The sequence below is a fragment of the Oncorhynchus mykiss genome, chromosome 12 (assembly GCF_057628025.1).
Source record: "Oncorhynchus mykiss isolate SJ-2025 chromosome 12, ASM5762802v1, whole genome shotgun sequence".
In the NCBI taxonomy this organism is placed as follows: Eukaryota; Metazoa; Chordata; class Actinopteri; order Salmoniformes; family Salmonidae; genus Oncorhynchus; species Oncorhynchus mykiss.
In genome coordinates, this window is record NC_143033.1 from 58,095,803 (window position 1) to 58,119,531 (window position 23,729).

At 43.8% G+C, this 23,729-nt stretch overlaps 1 protein-coding gene across 7 annotated transcripts in view; it reads left to right on the plus strand.

Moving 5' to 3' along the window:
* LOC110537834 (uncharacterized) overlaps positions 1-23,729 on the plus strand; it is a 160,788-nt gene that overhangs the window by 91,281 nt on the left and 45,778 nt on the right. For all 7 annotated transcript variants that reach the window (XR_016485147.1, XR_016485148.1, XR_016485149.1 and 4 more), the window contains exon 2: positions 12,221-12,522. Coding sequence is in view for 4 of the 7 variants with exons in the window: in XM_036937861.2 (XP_036793756.2) it covers positions 12,233-12,522 (290 nt within the window). In the remaining 3 variants the exon portion in view is untranslated. The remainder of the gene's footprint in view (positions 1-12,220; positions 12,523-23,729) is intronic.

The window sequence follows — 23,729 nt, forward strand, 5'->3', positions numbered from 1 at the left end:
TCAGGCTAGAACAGTAACTAAGGTTCAGGGCAGGGTACTAGTGGTTATTGGTGACTGATGGCATGGTGAAAGAAGCTGTTTCTCAGTCTCTTTGTCCCAACTTTGATGTACCTGTACTTTGCATTCCAGATGGTAACAGGGTAAACAGGCTGTGGTTGAGATCCTTGATGTTTTTATTGGCCTTTCTGTGACACCAGGTGCTGTAGAGAGAGCCGGCAGTGTGCTCCTGGAGAGCAGGCAGTGTGCCCCTGTTGATGCGTTGGGCTGACCCCACCACCCGCTGGAGAGCCCTGCGATTTCAGACGGTGCAATTGCCATACCAGGTGCTGATACAGCCTAACAGGATGCTCTCAATGGTGCATCTGTAGAAGTTTGTAAGGATCTTAGGGCCCAAGTCAAATTTCTGCAGCCTACTAATGTTGAAGAGTCACTGTTGCAACTTCTTCACCACGCTGTCTGTGTGAAGGGACCATTTCAGATGGTCAGTGATGTGCACGCTGAGGAACCTTTGACCCTCTCCGCCTTGTTGATGGGGGTGTACCTTCTCTGCTGTCTCCTGTAGTCCCCGATCAGCTCTTTTGTTGATGTTGAGGGAGAGGTTATTTTCCTGGCTCCACTCCACCAGGGCTCTCACCTCCTCCATGTAGTACAGGACTCTCTAACCCTGTTCCTGGAGAGCCACCCTCCTGTAGGTGTTCACTCCAACACTAGTTGTAACTAACCTGATTCAGCTTATCAACCAGCTAATTGTTAGATTCAGCGGTGCAAGATTAGGTTTTGAGCGAAAACCTACAGGATGATAGCTCTCCAGGAAAAGGGTTGGAGAGCCCTGCTGTCTTATTGTTATTGGTAATCAGGCCTACCACTGTTGTGTTGTCAGCAAGCTTGATGATTGAGTTGAAGACGTGCGTGGCCATGCAGTCATGGGTGAACAGGGAGTACAGGAGGGGACTAAGCACGCATCGATGTGGGGCCCCCTTGTTGAGGATCAGTGTGGAGGAGGTGTTGTTTTCTACCTTCACCACTTGGGGTCGGCCAGTCAGGAAGTCCAGGACCGAGTTGAACAGGGAAGTGTTCAGAACCAGGGCCATGAGCTTAGTAGTGAGATTGGAGGCACTATGATGTTGAAGGCTAAGCAATGAACAGCGTTCTTACATAGGTATTTCTCTTATCCAGGTAGTGTGCGTCGTCTGTGGATCTGTTGGAGCGATATGCAAATTGTAGTGTGTCTAGTGTTTTGGATAAGATGGAGGTGATATGGTCCTAGCCTTTTAAAGCACTTGATGATGACAGAAGTGAGTGCTACTGGACAATATTATTGTAATTGATTAAAGATTGTTATACTATTTTAGTTGAACAGCGTACCACTTACACACTTTTCATAACATTTTATTACTTCCCTTACAAAAAAACACATGTAAGATAGCTGTTTTAACTTGTGAAAACAAAAGAGACATGTGACGTCAGTTGTTCACATGTATTACATTTAGAGTTCACGTTACCACCTTTTCACATGTGAGGAGAATAACATGTTTTTCACCTCATTGTGAATTGTAGTTTCACATGTGAAAATCAAATTTTCATTTTCACATGTGAAAGCCTACCAGTCATGAAGCATTCCAAAATAGAATTTCACTTTCACGTGTGTAAAATATTTACGTGAAAATCTAACTCTCACATGTGAAATTGCAAAATCGAATTTGCACTTTCACACGTGGAAAACCAAAGTGAAAATCGAATTTTCAGTTTCTCTGCCTGTCCGTGCGTGTGTGTGGATGAGAGAGAGGAGTGTCACAGAATATCAAGTGGTGATTTAGTGTAAAAATGTTACTCATTTCAGGAAACTAGGCATATGTCGCTGGTCTTACAGGAGAGTCTTTTAAACATAAACTTTAATTTTTTTTTTTATCTAAATGTGTTTTTTGGCAGAAATACCTTCTGGAACATGTGAACTTTCATGTGCCTTAATATCAAACTTGTATACCATATGTAAATGTGAATAAAATTGCTAAATTACAAGCCTAGTTTTATTAGCCACAGAAAAAGTGAGCAACCTTGCCGCTAGCCATGATTGGCTGAGATAAAGAGTGGGCTGGACATGAGTTTGGATTGGTCTGCCATATAGCATGCTTCTGTTTATTTGAGCTGGCCAGTATGTGTAGGTAATTCATGCAGGGTAGTAATGTCATGAGTTGGGATAGACGTAGCTGGTAAATTCGCTCTGGCTAGCTTCTCCGATTTCCGAGCACTTTCATCTGAGTGTACCAGAGTGCAGAATAACTGACGAATTTACAAATGATCAACACCCGTTGAAAATGGCTGGTGTCGGTAAATGTTGGCAAAATTGTTTCCAGCAGCACAGTTGCAGTCACCAACGCTCTGGATAACATAAAAACAGCCTAACCAGCTCTGCTGGGGCGAGTATAATGGTCAGTGAGCTGTTCTCTTATTTGTGTCTGGAAGTAGCCGGCCAACATTAGCCAGTTAGCTTGAGTGTTTGACTGCTGTTGAAAGGACAGAACGCTCGGATCAACCCTTAAAGTGATGGGTGGGACTAAAGAATAAGAGGGTGTGAACAATGTTGAATGGGTGTAGGCAATGAAGAGCTCTCCAGTAGGTACCAAAATGTTCCAAGGCCATTTTCTCAAAAGTGAGGTTACAGGTTTATCAACTTTCAAAGCAGGATTACTTTCCCATTGTTCCTCAAATGCAGCGTATGATATACAATTTTGTAACTCTGTGTCTTCTTTTATCCAAAATTATTTCAAATCAAGGCATCAAGGCGGTCAGTCACAAATAGATTCAGTGATGATTTCTCCTGCTGTCCTGCCACCTGTTCTGTCCTATCAGTCGCACGCATGCACGCACACACACACACACACACACACACACACACAACCAAAAAGATCCACCCTTCCAGAAAAACTCATCCAATAGATAACCACCCACCCAGGAAGCAGGTTTTCAGATTTTCTTGCTCTATCTCCTGGTATGTGGAGTGTCTGTCTGTGCCAAGGTCATGCCCCCTGTTACTTCAGCCTGTAATAATCTCAGATCGAGGTGCAGATCCAGTCATTGTGTGTGTCTTTATGCTGCACACACACATGTATGCATATAGCTATAGGAGGATGGGCTCATTGTAATGGCTGGAATGGAGCAAACATGTGGTTTCCATATGTTTGATGTGTTTGATACCGTTCCAGTTATTCTATTCCAACCATTACAATGAGCCCATCCTCCTATAGCTTCTCCTACCAGCCTCCACTGACACACACACACACCCGAGCATGCTTAAAACAAATTGTTCCACAATATCACCAAGATGAATTCAGATCCATGAGAGGAAAAAACATGCTGGACCATGTAAATACAAACATCTGTGATGCGTACAAAGCCATCCCCCGCCTACACTTCGGCCAATCAGATCACGTCTCTCTGTTCCTACTCCCCGACAACAAACAGCAACTCAAGAGGGAGTCACCAACACAGAGAATCAATGCTTCAGGACTGTTTTGAGAATACTGATTGGAATATGTTAAGAAATGTATCCACCCAGGAATCATTCACCAACATTGAGGAATGTACATCGTCAGTCACAGGCATCATTAGGAAATGTGTTGATGATGTTGTACCCACAATGACAATCCGGACATACCTCAACCAAAAACCCTGGATGAACAGAGATATCCGTACCATGCTGAGTGCCCGTACTGCAGCATTCAATGCCAGCATAACGAACCCCGATGACTCGGTGGCGTGCGACGCATACAAGGCAAGCAGGTACGAGCTCTGCAAATGCATTAGGGTTGCAAAAAGACAATACAGACTCAAACTTGAATTGATGTTGGACAACTCAGACTTAGGACGCATGTGACAAGGACCACAGACTATCATAGACTACAAAGGCAAATCCAGCTGTGTGGTGCCCTCCGAAGCCTCCCTCCCAGATAAGCTTAACACATTCTATGCTTTCTTCGAGGCAGACTATACCGAACCTTCCAGGAAGACTCTCGCTGCTCTGGACGACCAGGTGCTTTCGCTCTCTGAGGCTGACTTGAGGAAAACTCTCAAAAGAGTGGAAACTCCTAATGGCGCCGGCCCAGAGTGTGTGCTGACCAGCTGGCGGGCGTCTTCTCGGATATCTTCAACCTGTCCCTGTCCCAGGCTGTAGTCCACACTTGCTTCAATGAGACCATCATCGTCCCAGTGCCCAAGAAAAACAAGGTGACATGCCCAAATGACATTCCCGTCGCATTCACCAGGTCATCATGAAGTGCTTTGAGAGGCTGGTCTTGGCCCACATCAAGGCCAGCATGCCAGGCACACTGGACCCACTCCAATTTTCCTACCGCTCCAAGAGATCCACGAAAGATGCCATTTCCATCGCTATTCACACGGCCATAACACATCTGGACAAGAGAAACACCTACTCTACATGACCGAAAGTATGTGGACACCTGCTCGTCGAACATCTCATTCCAAAATATAACAGCCTCCAGCCTTCTGGGAAGGCTGTCCACTAGATGTTGGAAAATTGCAGCGGGGACTTGCTTCCATTAAGCCACAAGAGCATTAGTGAGGTTTAGCACTGATGTTAGGCGATTTGTCCTCGCTCACTGCCGGCGTTCCAATTCATCCCAAAGGTGAGGTCAGGGCTCTGTGCAGGCCAGTCAAGTTCTTCCACACCAATCTTGACAAACCATTTCTGTATGGACCTCTCTTTGTGCACGGGAGCATTGTCATACTGAAACAAGAAAGGGCCTTCCCCAAACTGTTGGAAGCACAGAATCGTCTAGAATGTCATTGTATGCAATAGTGTCACGGATCCCTCCGGAACTGTCATTACGCACACCTGGTCCCCATTTCCTTGATTCGTAATTGTATAAGTGTGCCCTTTGATCACCGTGTTCTTGTTGATTATTGTTACAATGTCCGTTGGTCGTGTGAATACCTGTGCTGTGTTGTTTTGGCTTTCGTGCCACTTGCACTGCACAGATGATTACGGTTATCATCCCATGTGGTATCATTGTGCACTTCTGTTATTTATTCAAGGTACTCCTTGCTCTTTTCTTTGGGTTTCAACCCTGTGTTTTGTATGCGTGTTTGTTTGGTCTTCGTCTCCCGTGCCTGTAATTTGGGTATACTAAAAAACCCTGTTAAGCATTCCTGCGCCTGTCTCCCGATCCTTCATACCAACGTGACATGTAGCATTAACATTTCCCTTCAGTGGAACAAAGGGGCCTAGCCCGAACCATGAAAAACAGCCCCAGCCCCAGTGTTGCAACCGAAGACAGACGATATTTACACGCTACACACTTCAGCACTCAGCAGTCCCGTTCTGTGAGCTTGTGTGGCCTACCACTTCGCGGCTGAGTCATTGTTGCTCCTAGACGCTAATTTATATCACACTGATAGTAGAGCATGTGGATATAATCATCTGGTCCTCTGTACCTCAGTTGGTAGAGTATGGCGTTGGTGCTTGTAATACCAGGATAGTGGGTTCGATTCCTGGGACCCCTGGTAACAAAAATTCATGCACGCGTGACTGTATGTCGCTTTTGATAAAAGCGCCTGCTAAATGGCTTTTATTATTACAGTATATTACATGTAGGCCTAGTACGTGTGACCGATATACTTCAGTCTTGCAAGCAACCTTCTTCACCCTTGAAACAATGGAGAAAAATGCCTCCCCATCAGTAATAGTTCTCAGATAAACTCCCAGAGGAACAGGTAACTGTTGTGTTCTGCCACCTTATCAGCCCCCTGACAAGCCTCTTTCTGCTGTGGCTGTTTCATTAAACAAATTAAACAATTTAGTTGTTAACTTGAGAGAAAGGAAACAGATTTTTCCATGGTCTCTCGTGGGAACAACAGGAAATGACCAAGAACCACCAGACATAACTAACTGGATTTACATGATGTGTTCATGTGGTGAAATGTTATGTTCCCATCACCATCATTATTTTAGACCCAACACCTGGGATCTGTCGGGGCATTTCTGCGGGATTGGATCATCTGTTGTTTTCACACTTTTTTCTTTGACATGTTCATTTTAATGTAGTTCCAGTCTGTTGTTGTCCGTACAGACTCCGGTACAGAGTTGCAGTCACTAAAGTCCTAAACTGTTCTCTCTGCTACCGCACGGCAAGCGGAACCGGAGCGCCGAGTCTAGGACCAAAAGACTCCTTAAAAGCTTCTACCCCCAAGCCATAAAACTGCTGAACAGTTAATCAAATGGCCACCTGGACTATTTACATTGACCCGCCTTTGTTTTTACACTGCTGCTACTTGTTGTTTATTATCTATGCATAGTCACTTTACAAATTACCTCCACTAATTACCTCCACCTTTACAAATTACCTCTACATTGACTTGGTACCGGTACCCCCTGTATAGAGCCTCATTATTGTTATGTAATTTTCTTTTGTTACTTTTGTTACAAAATAAGAAAATACATGTTTACTTTAGTTTATTTAGTAAATATTTTCGAAACTTTATTTATTTCTTGAACTGTGTTGTTGGCTAAGGGCTTGAAAGTAAGCATTTCACGGTAAGTTCTACACCTGTTGTATTCGATTTGATATGATTTGCAGAGAGGATACATTATAGTGTCAGCGTTGTGTGTGGCCCCCTAATGGTGCTTCAATGAGATGAGGTGATCTGTTCGTGTCTGTGTGAGCGTGCGTGTGTGTGTGTGTGTGTGTCACCTGCGGCGAGCCAGCGGCTCAGACATTTGGGCCATGGTGCACGTGAATAGCATAGGTAATGGCATCCAGCATCCAGCCCTGTCTCCTCTACATTGCAGGCTGATGTCAGAGACAGACCCAGGCCTGGTCTGCCCCAGGCTACTGGCAACAGCAGAGGCAGTAGACGGATTGTAAAACGCGGAAGGATGCTGTTATTTAGTAAAGACAGTACAACATAGGAATATTGTCTTGTTGTTGTGTTGTCTACCTAATATAAAAACAGTTATGGTCACTCAACACAGTCACAATTTATTTACCGGTGGATCTTAATTTGACCAGTTTCTCACAGCTGGATTCATGCAGCAACAGGAGATGTGAATTAATGTGCGAATTATAATTAATGGACATTTTTGTTGAGGTTGATACATTTTAGTTAGGGCAAATCATGTCTGAAATTTAAAGTGGAAATTGCAAACTTTAGAAGCCTTTTTAAATCTCGAATACACTACAAGTTTGCATTTCCTGCTGTACAGGACATTTCCTACAACAACAGGGTGATCAAATGAAGATCCCACGTCTGTATTCTCATATCTGTCTTCAACGCCAGCCTGCTTGTCCTGTTCCAATCCCGCTCACCATATGGCAATTACAGGACAGTTTTACCAAACAAACAGACAAGAGTTCATGTCCTCCTTGGAATCTTCTTCAGTGCAAGTGAGTGAGTGTGTGTGTGTTTGTGTCTGTCTGTCTGTCTGTCTGTCTGTCTGTCTGTCTGTCTGTCTGGATGAGAGAGGACTGTCACAGAATATCAAGTGGTGATTTACTGTAAAATAGATTCAGTGGTGATTTCTCCTGCTGTCCTGCCACCTGTTCTGTTCTATCAGTCACACACACACACACACACACACACACACACACACACACACACACACACACACACACACACAGTTAACAGAGTCACGTCACTGTGAATTCACAACACAGCTTGTTTACCAACGCACAGCTCCCCAAAATCAAACATCATCACAATAATGCTACTTTACCCAGCATAATCAGAGACCGAATTAAGACTCACTGTTGCCTCTCAACAACGAACGAAACACATCACTGACTGGGTAAAACAGCATTACTGTATACAGTAATGCTGTTTTACCCAGTCAGTGACACACCAAAAAACTCCATTGGAGGTTGTACATACAACTATCTTTACACTTGAAAAGCTTCTTTCCAAAACACTAACATTTTTATTTTCACAGCAAGGGGCTGTTCGATGACCTTATTTTTTTAATATATTTTTTTAATCTCTCACTCTCAGATATTTTTTTTATTTGATATTTTTTTAAATCAGCAAGTCAGTTAAGAACAAATTCTTATTTTCAATGAAGGCCTAGGAACAGTGGGTTAACTGCCTGTTCAGGGGCAGAATGACAGATTTGTTACCTTGTCAGCTTGGAGATTTGATCTTGCAACCTTTCGGTTACTAGTCCAACGCTCTAACCACTAGGCTACCTGCCACCCCAAATAAGGAGTACTCCTAGATTTTACACTGTCAAATGAAACAAATAACTACAAATTATAGATATGTGACATCAATATTTAATCAAATGTAAAAAACAATTTTTTAAAAAATGTATCAATACAGTAATATGAGATCTGTATGTAAAACATTTAAATTTGACATTTAAGACATTTAGCAGATGCTCTTATCCAAAGCAACTTACAGTATTCATCTTAAGATAGCTAGGTGAGACAACCACATACATTCAAATATAAAGTATTCCATTAGCAGCTAAACAATGGATATATAGCATTTTTCAACAAAAAAACCCACATTTTAATAAACATCTCAAATCTTTGAATACAACATCTGAGAACACTAATATTTTACTCACTCGTGAAGGTACCCGTAAGAAATTATTTCTGGTGAAAAAACACAAATGTGAAAAATTGGTGGATTTAGCGTTTTGAAAATGAACTCTTCACTTGCTGCAGTCTCTCGTGACAGACTTTGTTCCATTCTATGGTACTGTAGCTGACCAGCAAGCACGCGAGATTTGGGTCTGGGTGCCAAGATTACTTACTGTTGCTATGCTGATTGTCATTGAAGGCTAAAACTACAGAGCTTTGGACAGGGATTGGGCACTCAGAGATGATGGTCTACACTGACTCAGAGTGAGTATTACATCATTCTCATCCTCTAACTCTCCCATCCCAGGCTGATCACTAGAAATACAATTCTATTTTGTACGCTTGAAAAGGTCCTGAGAACGTCTATATATGCCTTCTGCTGTGCTCACCAAAAAAAGAGCAACTATTGCTCAGCACTGGCATGAACTCATGATGCTCAGAGGCAAAGTGCACTGCTCAGACTGAAATGTGCTGTTCTGTCCACTGCGTCACAGCAGTTCACAATGCTCTAGCAAGCCTTTCCCAAACCGTAGCCCTAACCTTGACCAATCGTAACTCATATCTAAACTTAACCCTTTGAGTTGTTTCTGTTTTGGCCCTGTAACCTCGCGGACTTAACCTTGTGACCACGCTTAATTAATGCGTCAAAAATAGACATTAATCCATAATGCACAGGATTTGAAACTATGAGATCTTGTTACCCATCCTCCCCTAACTCTCCTATCTGCGACAGTGATGAAGTGCCCTGGCTGGGCTTTTCTGACTCCTCAGTGAAAAATGAAGCCATTAGTTTTGCAGGACCAACCGGTGCTGGGGTAGGGAGGGAAGATGTGTCTGTGTCGTGCGTGTGTTGGTATGTGTGTGCTCTTATGCATCACACGCCTGCATCACTAACCTATCCGTCTCAATCACAAGCCCAGTCTGAGCCTAGCCAGAACAGGACAGCATTCAGATGTAGAAATGTATACATCCACTTGTATTGTGAATGGAACTTTGGCAAGTCACATTGATACTTAAAGACATGTTCTGGAACTTTGGCGACTACAATATATATTTTTAATTCTCCCGCTTTGGGCTGGATTTGTCGATGTGTAGTTCATACATGCATAATATATGAGCAGAATTAGTTTTACCTCAATTTACCACAAAATCCCTAGTTTGAAAGCGACTGTTTTTTTGGAAGCTGTGCTGCACCATTTTCTATACATTTCCACTTACGTGGGCCAGCCCCCTAGCAATTCGAGTTCTAGCCAAATAACTTCAATTTTGAAATTATTCGTGATAGGATGAAATGTGATTTTAGCTTCTAAAATGTGAGATTTGGGTTTTCATAAGGTAGGGCTCTGCACAATCAGTGGCCCGCCTCTGTGAAGGGACATGGGCTATAAAACTTTTCAAACACGCCCTCCTCTTCCTTCCTATATAAAGCCTTGACGACAATATAACCTCCTGTTCCGAGGATGTGAGGACGACGGTCTGATGTCAGAATGGTTCAGATAATAACTACAGAACGAAGCCAAAATCAGTGTGAGCTTTGGTTGCGAATGGTATGAACTTTGAACTCTTATTCACTACAGAAGTGATACCTCCTAGCCGTTGAGTTAGCAACGGCAGCTGCAAACGCAGGTTAGGAAGGAACAGGCAGAGTATCCCGTCTACCACACAACGACGTTACTACAACGTATTCAATTTACCACCAGAGACATTCTTCAAAGGCCAAAGGACTCGGTTGGGCAACACGGCCTTCCATCTACCACCAACCTACCGAAGCGCAGCTCAGAGTAAATATTTATTGCATTTTCCTTTTCCAAATGGGCGGTAATTTAGAATGCTTAAGATACTGTATTTACGATAGCACAGCTTCGCCCTTTGTTCCTCAGTCTTCCCGCTCTTTCACTCAAACCCAGCCCTTTTCTTTTGTGTAACAAGCTGTCATATCTGTTCTGCCCGCTAGGGACATTTTCCTTTATGACGTAATTTGTAATCAAGTTATGATTTAATTATGTGTATGTGTAATTCTGTGTGATTAGTTAGGTATTTAGTACATAAATAATTAAACCCAATTTTGTATTGCTGATTCAACTTGTTAGCCAGGGTTCGTGCAGAATTTACAACTTTCAGATGAGGCTGAATTAAGATGACGATTAATATTGACTGCTATTGATGTAAAATATTACTAGGTCTTTAAGAGTTTATTCGGAAGATAACAGCTCTATAAATATTATTTTGTGGTGCCCCGACTCTCTAGTTAATTACATTTACATGATTAGCTCAATCAGGTAATATTAATTACGGATAAATTATTTTATAGAATAGCATGTAATATCACTTAATCCGGCATAGCCAAAGACACGACAATAGCGATCCATTTTTGTTTATATTCAGTCTTTGTTGTGTGTTCAACACATGTCCAAACGTACACATTGTCCGGGTGTTATAGTGTGTGTGAGTGATTTTCAATATCCTCTCACTCACTGCAGGCTAAACCAGAGCCTGTATCCACAAAGCGTCTCAGAGCAGGAGTGCTGATCTAGAATATGTCCATGCAATCTTATTCATTAGGATCTAGAAGTCAAACTTGATCCTAGAGACTTTTTGTGGATACGGGCCCAGGTCTCTACACAGTATGTCCTGAAGGGAGTCATATTTCCACAGCTTTCTCCTCTCCTCTCCTCTCCTCTCCTCTCCTCTCCTCTCCTCTCCTCTCCTCTCCTCTCCAACTCATCTATTAGGCTATACTTTGTTTATGTGACCTTGATCTACAGTGTGTGTACAATCGGTGTCACGAGACTTGTTTGTCCTACAGTATAGATCTGTCAGCTACTCTAGTGTTGACGCATGCATGGACCAGAGGCTGCTGCTGCGGCTGCTGTCGGCGGCCGGTTCGGTTGGTAGTGATGCATGTCGACATGTGCCTACGATCCAAAATAACCCTGACTGTGTGTGTGTCTGTGTGTGAGAGAGTGTGTGTGGTGTTGCTCAGTTAAGGGAAAAATACTTAATCCTGTCCAGAGACATAACAATCAAATCTACCACAGCAGCAGCTCACTTTTCTGTGATGAGGAATACAGTACAGTACTATTTGCATGGTTGGCTTAACAGAATGTGTTATGGGGGCTCAAGAAGCCAAAAGTCTGAAACAGGTAATGAGGGGCTTGTTAGGAACGTCCAGGATCAGCCTATTGTTTGCCATCTGAGGAGACAGAGTAGTTTAGAAAAATGTGAACCTCTCGCACCTCAGGAGCCTGCCATCCCAGAATCTGTTACGCTTATAACAGGCCTCCGACCTCCCCCTAATCATCCCCCACCCCTTATCTTAACATACTCTACATTAGCCATTGTAACAGAGTTGGAAATGCATCCTTATACAGTTGGAAATGCAAATAAATGCATTTGTGTGAAACATAAACTTAAAGTATATGCCAGGTAAACAATTGAACTGGTCCCACTAAACCCCCCGTCTCTCTCTCTCTTGCTGTCCCTCTCTATCTATCTATCTATCTATCTATCTGTCTATCTATCTATCTATCTATCTATCTATCTATCTATCTTTCTCCATCTCTCTCACTATCGCTATCTCTCTATATCTCTCTCCTCTGTCTCTCCTCCTCTGTCTGTTTCTACAGAGCGCTGTGGCCATGTACGATGGGGCGAGGGTGCCTTCCCCCCAGGACAGTGTCAACGGTGTGCCCCCTGCTGCCGTGAACCTGGCAGGAACAGATGCGGGGTCAGGCGGGTCAGCGTCAGTGCCCACCCCGGCCGTGCAACCCAAGCCAGAAGAAGAGGAGGGGCCTGAGGTGGAAGAGGAGGAGCCCAGACCCGAGCCTGTCCTGGTGAAGAAGGCCCATAGGGAGATCCTAGACCACGAAAGGAAGAGGAGGGTGGAGCTGAAGTGCATGGAGCTGCAGGAGATGATGGAGGAACAAGGGTGAGTTAAGTTTAGTTAAGTTACAATACACACTGGGTTTACATTTGGAGGGATACACCCTTGTTTGGATGGTCTCTCATGTAGACACACGCTAGAATAGTTTGGTGGATACACAGCATAGGTTATGCCTTGGTTATTGAAGATTTTTTACATGGGCAGGAATACACATTGGAATCTTAAAAAGCAATTTTTACATGCTCACTTCAGGTTATACGATGAATTAGACTCCTAATAACAGTGAGACATCAAGATGCTCTAGCATGGAGAGAGAGAAACCAAATATACCAAACAGACAGGGCCTTCAGGTTCTACCCTTTAATAATGATCTATCGCGCAGCATTTGATGCACATTACCATTCTAATCGAACATCTCTGCACTTAAAGAAAATGACAACACAGCACTTCTTGCCTCCAGTCAGTAATGGCTGCCAGTCAGCCTGAGCCAGAGAGCTCTGAGAGTCATTGGAAGACACAGCCACTCTCATTAGCATGTTATCACTCCTCCAGAGCTAAATGAGAGAGAGCCTTAGCGATACACTAGCAGCTAGGAGGCTGGCACTACACTATCTACACTACTACCATGGTGGATTTGTGTGGTGACTGGCATCTGCTCTAATCGTCCTAAGGCTCTGGCTGGCTGGCTGGCAGGCTGGGTGTGCGTGCGTGTGTGCGTGTGTGTGTGTGTGTGTGTGTGTGTGTGTAAACAGGCCTTCAAGGCAGATACTTCAGGCTAGCAGACCAGCCTCATGGAGGGTACACTAAACAGGTGTTCCAGGGACAGGCATACTTCTCCAGTCTAGCTGTGACCGTCCTTAATAAGGTGTAGTGTGACCTTGTGTCTGGCTGTGAGGCGTGAACAGAGTTATCCTCTGAGACGACTGCACTGTACACAGCCCTGGTGGAACTCACAGAGACTTCACATTGTCGTGTGAACTAGAAAACGATTGAGCCTCGTCATTTCTGATAGAGGTTTGCCGTGACGTAAGTTATAGCGTCATAGTGTTTATGATGGTAAACACTTAAACCCAGAGATATGGCTATTATTTATGAATAGAGATTTTGGATGACACAGCAGCTGGATGGCACAGCAAAGCACACCGTTGACACAGCAATGTTACTGGATGGATAGCAGTTTGCAAAAATGCAGACCTTGGAATAAAGTTGCCTCAGTACAAAGTGTAGACTACTCCCAGTTAGCATCAGTGGTGTATGTTTGAATAGCAGGATAGGATAAGCATGTTCGCTAGTACTGCCAAACAGCATTTCTAACAGAAATTGGATCATCAGGCCTACAGGAAACAGTGTAACTGTACGCTGAGTGTACAAAACATTAGGAACACCTTCCAAGTACTTAGTTGCACCCCCCCTTTTGCCCTCAGAACAGCCTCAATTCATCGGGGCATGGACTCTACAAGGTGTCAAAAACATTCCACAGGGATGATGGCCCATTTTGACTCCAGTGCTTCCCACAGTTGCTTTAAGTTGGCTGGATGTCCTTTGGGTGGTGGACCATTCTTGATACACATGGGAAACTGTTGAGCATGAAAAACCCAGCAGCTTTGCAGTTCTTGACACAAATCAGTGCGACTGGCACCTACTACCATACCCTGTTCAAAGGCACTTCAATCTTTTGTCTTTCCCGTTCACCCTCTGGATGGCACACTTACACAATCCATGTCTCAATTGTCTCAAGGCTTAGAAATCCTTCTTTAACCTGCCTCCTCCCTTTAATTTACACTGATTGAAGTGGATTTAACAAGGGACATCAATAAGGGATCATAGCATTCACCTGGATTCACCTGGTCAGTCTCTTTCATGGAAAGAGCAGGTGTTCTTAATGTTTTGTACACTCATTGTATATTCTCTGGCAGCTGTTTTCCAGTGTGTAGAAGGGTCATTCAAATTGTCCTTTAGGGGAGTCACAGTGACTAGATTGGGTAACATGAGATGCCTAACTGTCACGGGGTTTTGAAGGGTTTTGAAGTGCAACCCCCCTCCTCCAGAGCAATGAACTAATCCATGGCTCCTGCCTGGGCGTCTAGGATAAGTAGGGTCGGTTGCGTCTTAGCAATATTATCATATGTGCCTCTGCCTGGAACCCTATTTGCTCTCCTTTTAGCCCCCCATCCATACCCAACAGTAAGCAGCCAATCTTCCTCCCTCCCAGCCCTCCCTCTCAAGTGAGGAGCCATGCTGGAACCTGGCCTCAGCCTCATTAGGGCTGATAGTTAATGGCGGCTGGAAGGCCATGCCTGGCTGGGCCAGATTGATGTGGCTGATAGGGAGCTGGCTGCCTGGATGTCAGCAGCAGAGGATAGGAGAGCGGCACCACTGCCATCTGTCAGATAGGGAAGGGCCCACTCTCTCTGGGCTCCAGGCGGTCCTCTCCAGGCTCTGGACTAATTGCCTCTGGTTTGGTAAATGGGCCATATGTCCAATGGTGAGCCCCAGTGACAGCTATTATAAAGTAGAATCCCCTGACTACCAGTGTGTTTGTTAAGTACGATAGAGCCACATGTTTTTATCCCAGCCCTCCATATTCCTCCACATTCAAACAAGGCCACTTTAAATGAAAAAAGAGTGGGAGGGATTGGGGAGGAGGGGATAAATGGATGTAGAGAGGGATGAAGTAGAGGGAGATAGAGAGGGAGAGGAGCGCAGGGCTCAGGCATTAGAAGCAATTAAAATGGTGTCAGGAGTCTGTTTTCATCTGCTAGTGGATTAAAGCCAGCGGGTCACCCTCTAACCTCCTAAACACACACAGACACGCGCGCACGCACACACACACACACACACACACACACACACACACACACACACTGGCACCCTCCAAGGCCATGGTCAGGGATTAGAATAAAGTGACAGGTTGTATACCAACCCCCCTCTAACACCGCCCCCATCATCAGTGCAACTTCCCTACCATCCCCCTCTCGCCCTCCCTCCCTCCCCATCCAGGATGTATTAAATCAGTGGATTAATAGTCTGTCGTGTGTTATAGCCTCACAGCATCACCCTGGGAGCCAATTAGAACAGCCAGTCAATTAAAGGAGCCTGCTCATTAAGCTATCTGAAGCCTGCCAGCCTTCCCCATTTACAGGTACTAAAGGCTTCCGCATGTTTCGGTCCGGCTGATGCCTAGCCGAACGAGTGTGCTCGCGTACCTTCGATGTTAGCTTGAAAAGACCTTCACCTGAAAAACAAGAAAAAAGCGGTCAGTATACACTTCCTCAAAATAGTCCGAATTAATCTAAAATAACTCAAGAAATCTGTCATTTATTTGGACGTTTTTGCCAAGGAGATCTTATTTGCGCAATTCTACATCTAACTAGGATGTTTCGAGCAGTATTTCTCAAGGTAAAACTTTTGCATTAAAACACTTAATTGAAGAATCCCTACTGTTGACCAATCACCGACCAAGGGGCGTAGACTTGCCTCAAGACATTTTTTTGTGTGCAAGAACACACACAAAAAAACCTTGCAGAAGGCCAAAACAAATAAAAACATTCCAAAATGTCATCATAATATACAGTACCAGTCAAAAGTTTGGACTCAAATCAAATCAAGTTTTATTAGTCGCATACGCCGAATACAGTGAAATTCTTACTTTACAAGCCCTTAACCAACAGTGCAGTTAAACTTTGGTTGAGCTGTGCGATTAGCATGGGGTTGTACGTAACAAGAACATTTCCCAGAACATAGACATATCTGATATTGGCAGAAAGCTTAAATTCTTGTTAATCAAACTGCACTGTCCAATTTACAGTAGCTATTACAGTGAAAAAATACCATGCTATTGTTTGAGGAGAGTGCACAGTTTTGAACATGAAAAGTTACTAATTAACAAATTAGGTACATTTGGACAGTCTTGATACATTTTTAACAGATATGCAATGCTTCATTGGATCAGTCTAAGACTTTGCACATACACTTCTGCCATCTAGTGGCCAAAATCTAAATTGCACCTGGCCTGGAATAAAACATTATGGCCTTTCTCTTGCATTTCAAAGATGATGGTACAAAAAAAGGTTGTTTGGGTGAAAATTGAAAAAACAAAAGGGACCGATCCTTAAGAGTTACCCTCCCCTCCAAAAACAAATAACCAATCTAAAATACAAAGAATTGGCAAAAATATAAAATACTTACCCTATTAGTTTATTTTCACTATTTTCTACATTGTAGAATAGTACTGAAGACATCAAAACTATGAAATAACACAAATGGAATCATGTAGTAACCAAAAAATTGTTAAACAAATCTATATATATTTTATATTTGAGATTCTTCAAAGTAGCCACCCTTTGCCTTGAACAGTTGATGTTGAAATTGGTATGTTACTTGAACTCTGTGAAATATTTATTTGGGCTGCAATCTGAGCTGCAGTTAACTCTAATAAACTTTTCCTCTGCAACAGAGGTAACTCTGGGTCTTCCTTTCCTGTGGCGGTCCTCATGAGAGCCAGGTTCATCATCGCGGTTGATGGTTTTTGCAACTTCACTTAAAAAAACGTTCAAAGTTCTTGAAATTTTGCAGATTGACTGACCTTCATGTCTTAAGGCGCATGAAAGTTACCATGTTCCCGAAGACATTTCTGCCAAAAAACTAATTTTGATTAAAAAAAACATGTAAAACGTTCAAATGGCTCGTCTGTGAAGTCGTGACTTGCGACATACGCATAGTTTCCTGAAATGGGACACATATTCTCTCTGACCTCAGTTTACCCTCTCAATCTGGTTGGTCTGAGGATAGTAGGCCATGGTCAGTTCGGCAACAATACCTCAGTAGGTACACAGCTCTTTGTAGATTTATGAGATGAACCTCGTCAGAGAGAAGATGATCTGGAATTCCAAATCGGGTAAAAATCTCCCTTCGCAGAATGAGGTCAGCAGTTCATTTCAGGAATCTACAAAGAGCTATGTACCTACTGGGATGTAGTTGACAAACTGACCACGGCCAACCATCCTCAGACCAACCTTACGTATAACCGCACCCTGAAGGGGATGAATGCTTCATTCGTGGGGGATCAGCACACAAGTCAGAATCATCTTCCAGATTTCCACTTTGTGCTGAACTTTGCTGTCCAGGAGACTTCCGGGGTCACTCACTCCAAACTAAACCTGGAAAGACCACTGAAAGGCCGATGGACAGATACTTGCAAAGTTACAACGTTTCACCTGACTGCTCTACCTTTGATGCAGGCCACCACCACCATACCTTTCTAGCCAGAGTGGAGGCCAACAGAATCAAAGCCAAGCAGTGATGGTGCAGAAACTGTGTGTATTACCCACCCCAGTCTTGTGTCTGGGTCCGTTCTCGTCTTCTGTCAAAGGTGGCCAAACAGTTCACTGCAAAGCTAGCTTTGAGATGGAAATTCTCTGAAGAACACTGGGGAAGATGTTCGGATGGTACATACTGTTGATCTAAAGCCCTGCTACCCTATGGCAGAAGAGCTGGATCGCAGGCAAAAGCAACACCGGCAGGAACTCTTCTTGGCGGACTCGGATGAGTACTTCCCTGGTTTTGCTTAGTATGAACCTAGCCTATCAAAGCCTGCATCCTCTCCGTTTCTACAGGCATTGTTTTTTCATGGGGGGAGGAGTGTGGTAAAATCCTGGACGGAGCCTACACCGTGCGCTGCCACTTTAAGAGTGCACCGTCTGTCAGGATGGAGTAAGTAAATATGGTTCTCCTTAATGGGTGTGAGAGTTCTTGGTCAGCATGACAGTTTTCAATGTGTGCGCAACCAATTGCAGAAGCCGTGGTCATTTTCAGAGTGCTTAGATTATAAAAGTTTTGTGTTTGATCGCCTGTTGTTATCGCTCTACTCCTGAAGTGTTTGGAACCGGTTGTGGCCGTTCAAACCTTGATCTCTTGGATTACTAGCAACATTGTTGTGAAGCTGGAGTTGGCCTACAACAACTAAGACCCTCGCCCCCTTCTCTTCTTCTCCTTCTCTTCTCCATCTCCTGTTCTCTGACTTTGGAACATTTAAAGGTTTTGTTTTCGCTTACAAATACACCCCCCCCCCCCCCCACACACACACACACACACACTTACACACACACATTCATACACCAACTCACTCTTCACTCTGTGAATGAATACAGATGATTGCAAATCATCTTATATTGATAACTGGGTTCTTTGTTGTCTGTTACCTCTATTAAATTGCCTCAGAGTTGCTCTAATCATTAATATTGTATAAGATATCATTGGTTGGTTTACCCCGTATTGTGACTTGTGTTTATATCGTGTGTCTTATCCATTCTCTCCACTGGCTATCTGGTAAACAGGCTACACTCTAGGCAGTATCTTCTGCTGATGTGTGTGGGTCTGGTAGCAGTACTCTCTCTATCCTACTCTTTTCACATCGGCAGTGTAAATACCTGCCTGGCGCCCGAACAAAAATCTGTTTCTTTATCCCTCTCTAACAACTATGCTACAACACTGACTTATACTCAACCAAAGTGCTACTCCCTATAGCAGTGTGTGTTGGGGTATATATACAGTGCCTAACCCACTTATTCCACACTATGTTGTGTTACAGCCTGAATTCAAAATGGATGGCTTTTTTTCCCCTCTCACCCTCAATGACAAAGTGAAAACACAGAAATATTAATCACAGAAGTATGTAATATACATAAGTATTCACCTTCCTAGGTAAGTCTCTAAGGGCTTTGCACACCTGGATTGTACAATATTTGCACATCATTATTTTTTAAATTCTTCAAGCTTTGTGAATTTGGTTGTTGATCATTCCTAGAGAGCCATTTTCAAGTCTTGCCATAGATGTCAAGCCAATATTAAGTGAAAACTGTAACTATGCCACTCAGAAACATTCAATTTCATCTTGGTAAGCAACTGCAGTATATATTTGGCATTGTGTTTTAGGTTATTGTCCTGCTGAAAGGTGAATTTGTCTCCCAGTGTCTGTTGGAAAGCAGACAGCACCAGGTTTTCCTCTAGGATTTTGCCTGTGCTTAGCTCTATTCCATTTCTTTTTAGCCTAAAAAAACTCCCTAGTCCTTGCCGATGACAAGCATTTCATAACATGATGCAGCCACCTTCCTCTCTGGCAACTGAGTTAGGAAGGACGCCTGTATCTTTGTAGTGACTGGGTGTATTGATACACCATCCAAAGTGTAGTTAATAACTTCACCATGCTCAAAGGGATATTCAATGTCTACTTTTTTAAAATTTTATTACCAATAGGTGCCCTTCTTTACAAGGCATTGGAAATCCTCCCTGGGTTTTGTTGTTGAATCTGTGTTTGAAATGCAATGCTCGCCAGAAGAACCTTACAGATAATTGTATGTGGGTTCTTTTTCACCTTTATTTAACCAGGTAGGCTAATTGATAACAAGTTCTCATTTACAACTGCGACCTGGCCAAGATAAAGCAAAGCAGTGCGACACAACAAACAACACAGAGTTACACATGGAATAAACAAACATACAGTCAATAATACAACAGAGAAAGTCTATATACAGTGTGTGCAAATAAGGTAGGATAAGGGGGGTAGGCCATAGTGGCGAAATTATTACAGTATGGCAAATTAAACACTGGGGTGATAGATGTGCAGAAGCGGTACTGGGGTGCAAAGGAGCAAAATAAATAACAATATGGTGATGAGGTAGTTGGATGGGCTATTTACATATGGGCTATGTACAGGTGCAGTGATATGTGAGCTACTCTGACAGCTGGTGCTTAAAGCTAGTGAGGGAGATATGAGTCTCCAGCTTCAGTGATTTTTGCAATTCGTTCCAGTCATTGGCAGCAGAGAACTGGAAGGAAAGGTGGCCGAAGGAGGAATTGGATTTGGGGGTGACCAGTGAAATATACCTTTAGGGTACAGAGATGAGGTAGTCATTAAACAATCCTGTTAAACAATATTATTGCACAAAGAGTCCATGCAACTTATTATATTATTATCAGGAGCGGCAGGTAGCCTAGTTAGAGCATTAGATCGAATCCCCAAGCTGACAAGGTGCAAATCTGTTTTTCTGCCCCTGAACAAGGTAGTTAACCCACTGTTCCCTGGTAGGCCGTCAAAGTAAATAAGGATTTGTTCTTAACTGACTTGCCTAAATCAATTGTTAAATTAAAAAAAATATATGTGTTCTTAAGCACATTTGTACTCATGATCTTATTTAGGTTTGCCATAACAAAGGGCATACTTTTTTACTCAATTTTTTATACATTTGTAAAAACTTTGACAATATGGGCTATTCTATATAGGCCATAGACATTTTTAAATGCAGGATGTAACGCAGCAAAATATGGAAAAGTCAAGGGCTGTTAATACTTTCTGAAGGCACTGTATGCTAATATCATAGTACAATGACTCCACCAAAATGCCACTAGCAGTGCAAAGTAGCAGTGTGTTGTGGAGTGTTATTCCAGGAAGTAATTGAGCTGTAATGAACGTTGCATGATTAGTCCCTGTGGAGTGCCCCAGCCTTTCCTCTGTCCTATTAATGGGGGACGTAAACAAACAAGGACACACTACCTCACCTAGTTAAAACTACGCTACATACTGCTGACTAAACTCTGGCTTGGCTAGGTCCTTCATCCACAAAGACCTACAGCATCACCCACTTACTTAGTTAACACTCGCCTTTCACAACGCCATGCTCACTTAGTTAAAGCTACACACTGCTGTTTGCTGGCTGAACTGAGGCCTGTCTAGCTCCTCCATCCACAACACACTGATGGGCGATTTTTAGAAAAGCTGTGATAACACTGAAGAAAGTGGTCCTTTCACCTCCCTGGCCTCCTCAGGAAGATGAGAGTATTTGCACCCGGAGCTTCAGGGAAATGGTATTTGTTGTGTAAAGTAGGATTATACACAGACAGGGACAAACACGCATACACTCTTTGAAAAAAAGGTGCTGTCTAGAACCTAAAACAGTTCTTTGGCTGTCCCCATAGGAAAACCCTTTGAAGAACCCTTTTGGTTCCAGGTAGAACCCCTTTGGGTTCCATGTAAAACCCTTTCCACAGGGGGTTCTACATGGAACACAAAATAGTTATACCTTGGAACCAAAAAGGGTTCTCCTATGGGGACAGTCAAATAATCATTTTGGAAAAGGACACACAAGGATACACATGGGATATTTGCAAACGCCTTTAATCCGTATAAAGCCATCATATTGCAAAGCCAATTTCATTACAGGAGTGTAGGCTATAGATTGTGTGCTTCATATTCAGAAACTCATGATATTGTATTCACTTTTTGGGGTACCTGGGATTGAATTTGACTTTCTCACCAACACCTCCTCCAGCAGAGTTTTATCTCCTGACCTAGGTTCAAATACATGTGTATTTGGTTATTTGTATTTGAGATACTTATTTTCTGTGTATTTGAGTAATTTCAAATAATGTGGCCCGGATTGTTTTATAATTTCCTATAAATATCGTACTATTTGAAACTATTTTCAAAAACGTATTTCCAAATACATTATTTCAAATATCAAAACGACCTGGGTTGAAAAACATGCAGTATTGAAATATTTGTATTTGAAAATATGAGTATATAGCCAGTACTGTCCAAGTGTATTTCCAAATATATTTCAATATTCAACTACTTGTTGAAGTATTATAATTATATTCAATTATATTATATATATATTCAACTACACAAAAAATATTATAATAATAATACTTACTTCCAAATGTCTTTTGAAAGTAATTTAAATACCCTAAATAGTATTTGAACCCAGGACTCTTAAGTCACTTAACATCCTGAATACCTTATAAGGTTTACTTTAAGGTTTACATTTCCATTGGAAATGAATGTACAGTTGAGCCGTCGGCTCCTGGCTGGCCGACGGCTCTGGAGGCTCCTGGCTGCCCGACGGCACTGGCGGCTCCTGGCTGACCGGCAGTTCTGGCGGCTCAGGACAGACTGGCGGCTCTGGCGGCTCAGGACAGACTGGCGGCTCAGGACAGACGGGAGACTCTGGCGGCTCAGGACAGACGGGAGACTCTGGCGGCTCAGGACAGACGGGAGACTCTGGCGGCTCAGGACAGACGGGAGACTCTGACAGCGCTGGGCAGGCGGGAGACTCTGACAGCGCTGGGCAGACGGGAGACTCTGGCGGCTCAGGACAGACGGGAGACTCTGACAACGCTGGAGAGGAGGAAGGCTCTGGCAGCGCTGGACAGGCGGGAGCACCTGTAGGCAGAAGACTGAGAGACAGCCTGGTGCGGGGGGCTGCCACCGGAGGGCTGGTGCGTGGAGGTGGCACCGGATAGACCGGACCGTGCAGGCACACTGGAGCTCTTGAGCACCGAGCCTGCCCAACCTTACCTGGTTGAATGCTCCCCGTAGCAAGGCCATTGCAGCGAGGTGGAATAGCCCGCACTGGGCTGTGCTGGTGAACCGGGGACACCATTCGTAAGGCTGGTGCCATGTACGCCGGCCCGAGGAGACGCACTGGAGACCAGATTCGTAGAGCCGGCTTCATGGCACCTGGCTCGATGCCCACTCTAGCCCGGTCGATACGAGGAGCTGGAAGGTACCGCACCGGGCTATGCACACACACCGGGGACACCGTGCTCTCCACCGCATAACACGGTGCCTGCCCGGTCCCTCTCGCTCTCTGGTAAGCACGGGAAGTTGGTGCAGGTCTCCTACCTGAACACGCCACACTCTCCGTGTGCCCCCCCCCCCCCAACACATTTTTGGGGCTGCCTCTCGGGCTTCCTTGCCAGCCGTGTTCCCTCAAAGCGCTGGCTCCCTTTAGCTGCTGCCTCCGCTCTCCTGGCTGCCTCCACCTGTTCCCATGGGAGGCGATCCCTTCCAGCCAGGTTCTCCTCCCATGTGTAGCATTCCTTGCCGTCCAGAATGTCCTCCCATGTCCATTCCTCCTTACAGCGCTGCTCCTGCTGCTGCAGCTGCTGCCCGTTACCAAGAAACTGAACACTATGAAAAATACAAAAACAACAAAGTGACAACCGAAACAGTTCTATCTGGTGCAGACACACAAAGACTGAAAATAACCACCCCAACTCACGCCCTGACCATACTAAATAAAGACAAAACAAAGGAATAAAGGTCAGAACGTGACACCCAGTGGGTCAGAAGTTTACATACACTCAATTAGTATTTGGTAACATTGCCTTTAAATTGTTTAACTTGGGTCAAATGTTTTGGGTAGCCTTCCACAAGCTTCCCACAATACATTGGGTGAATTTTGTCCCATTCT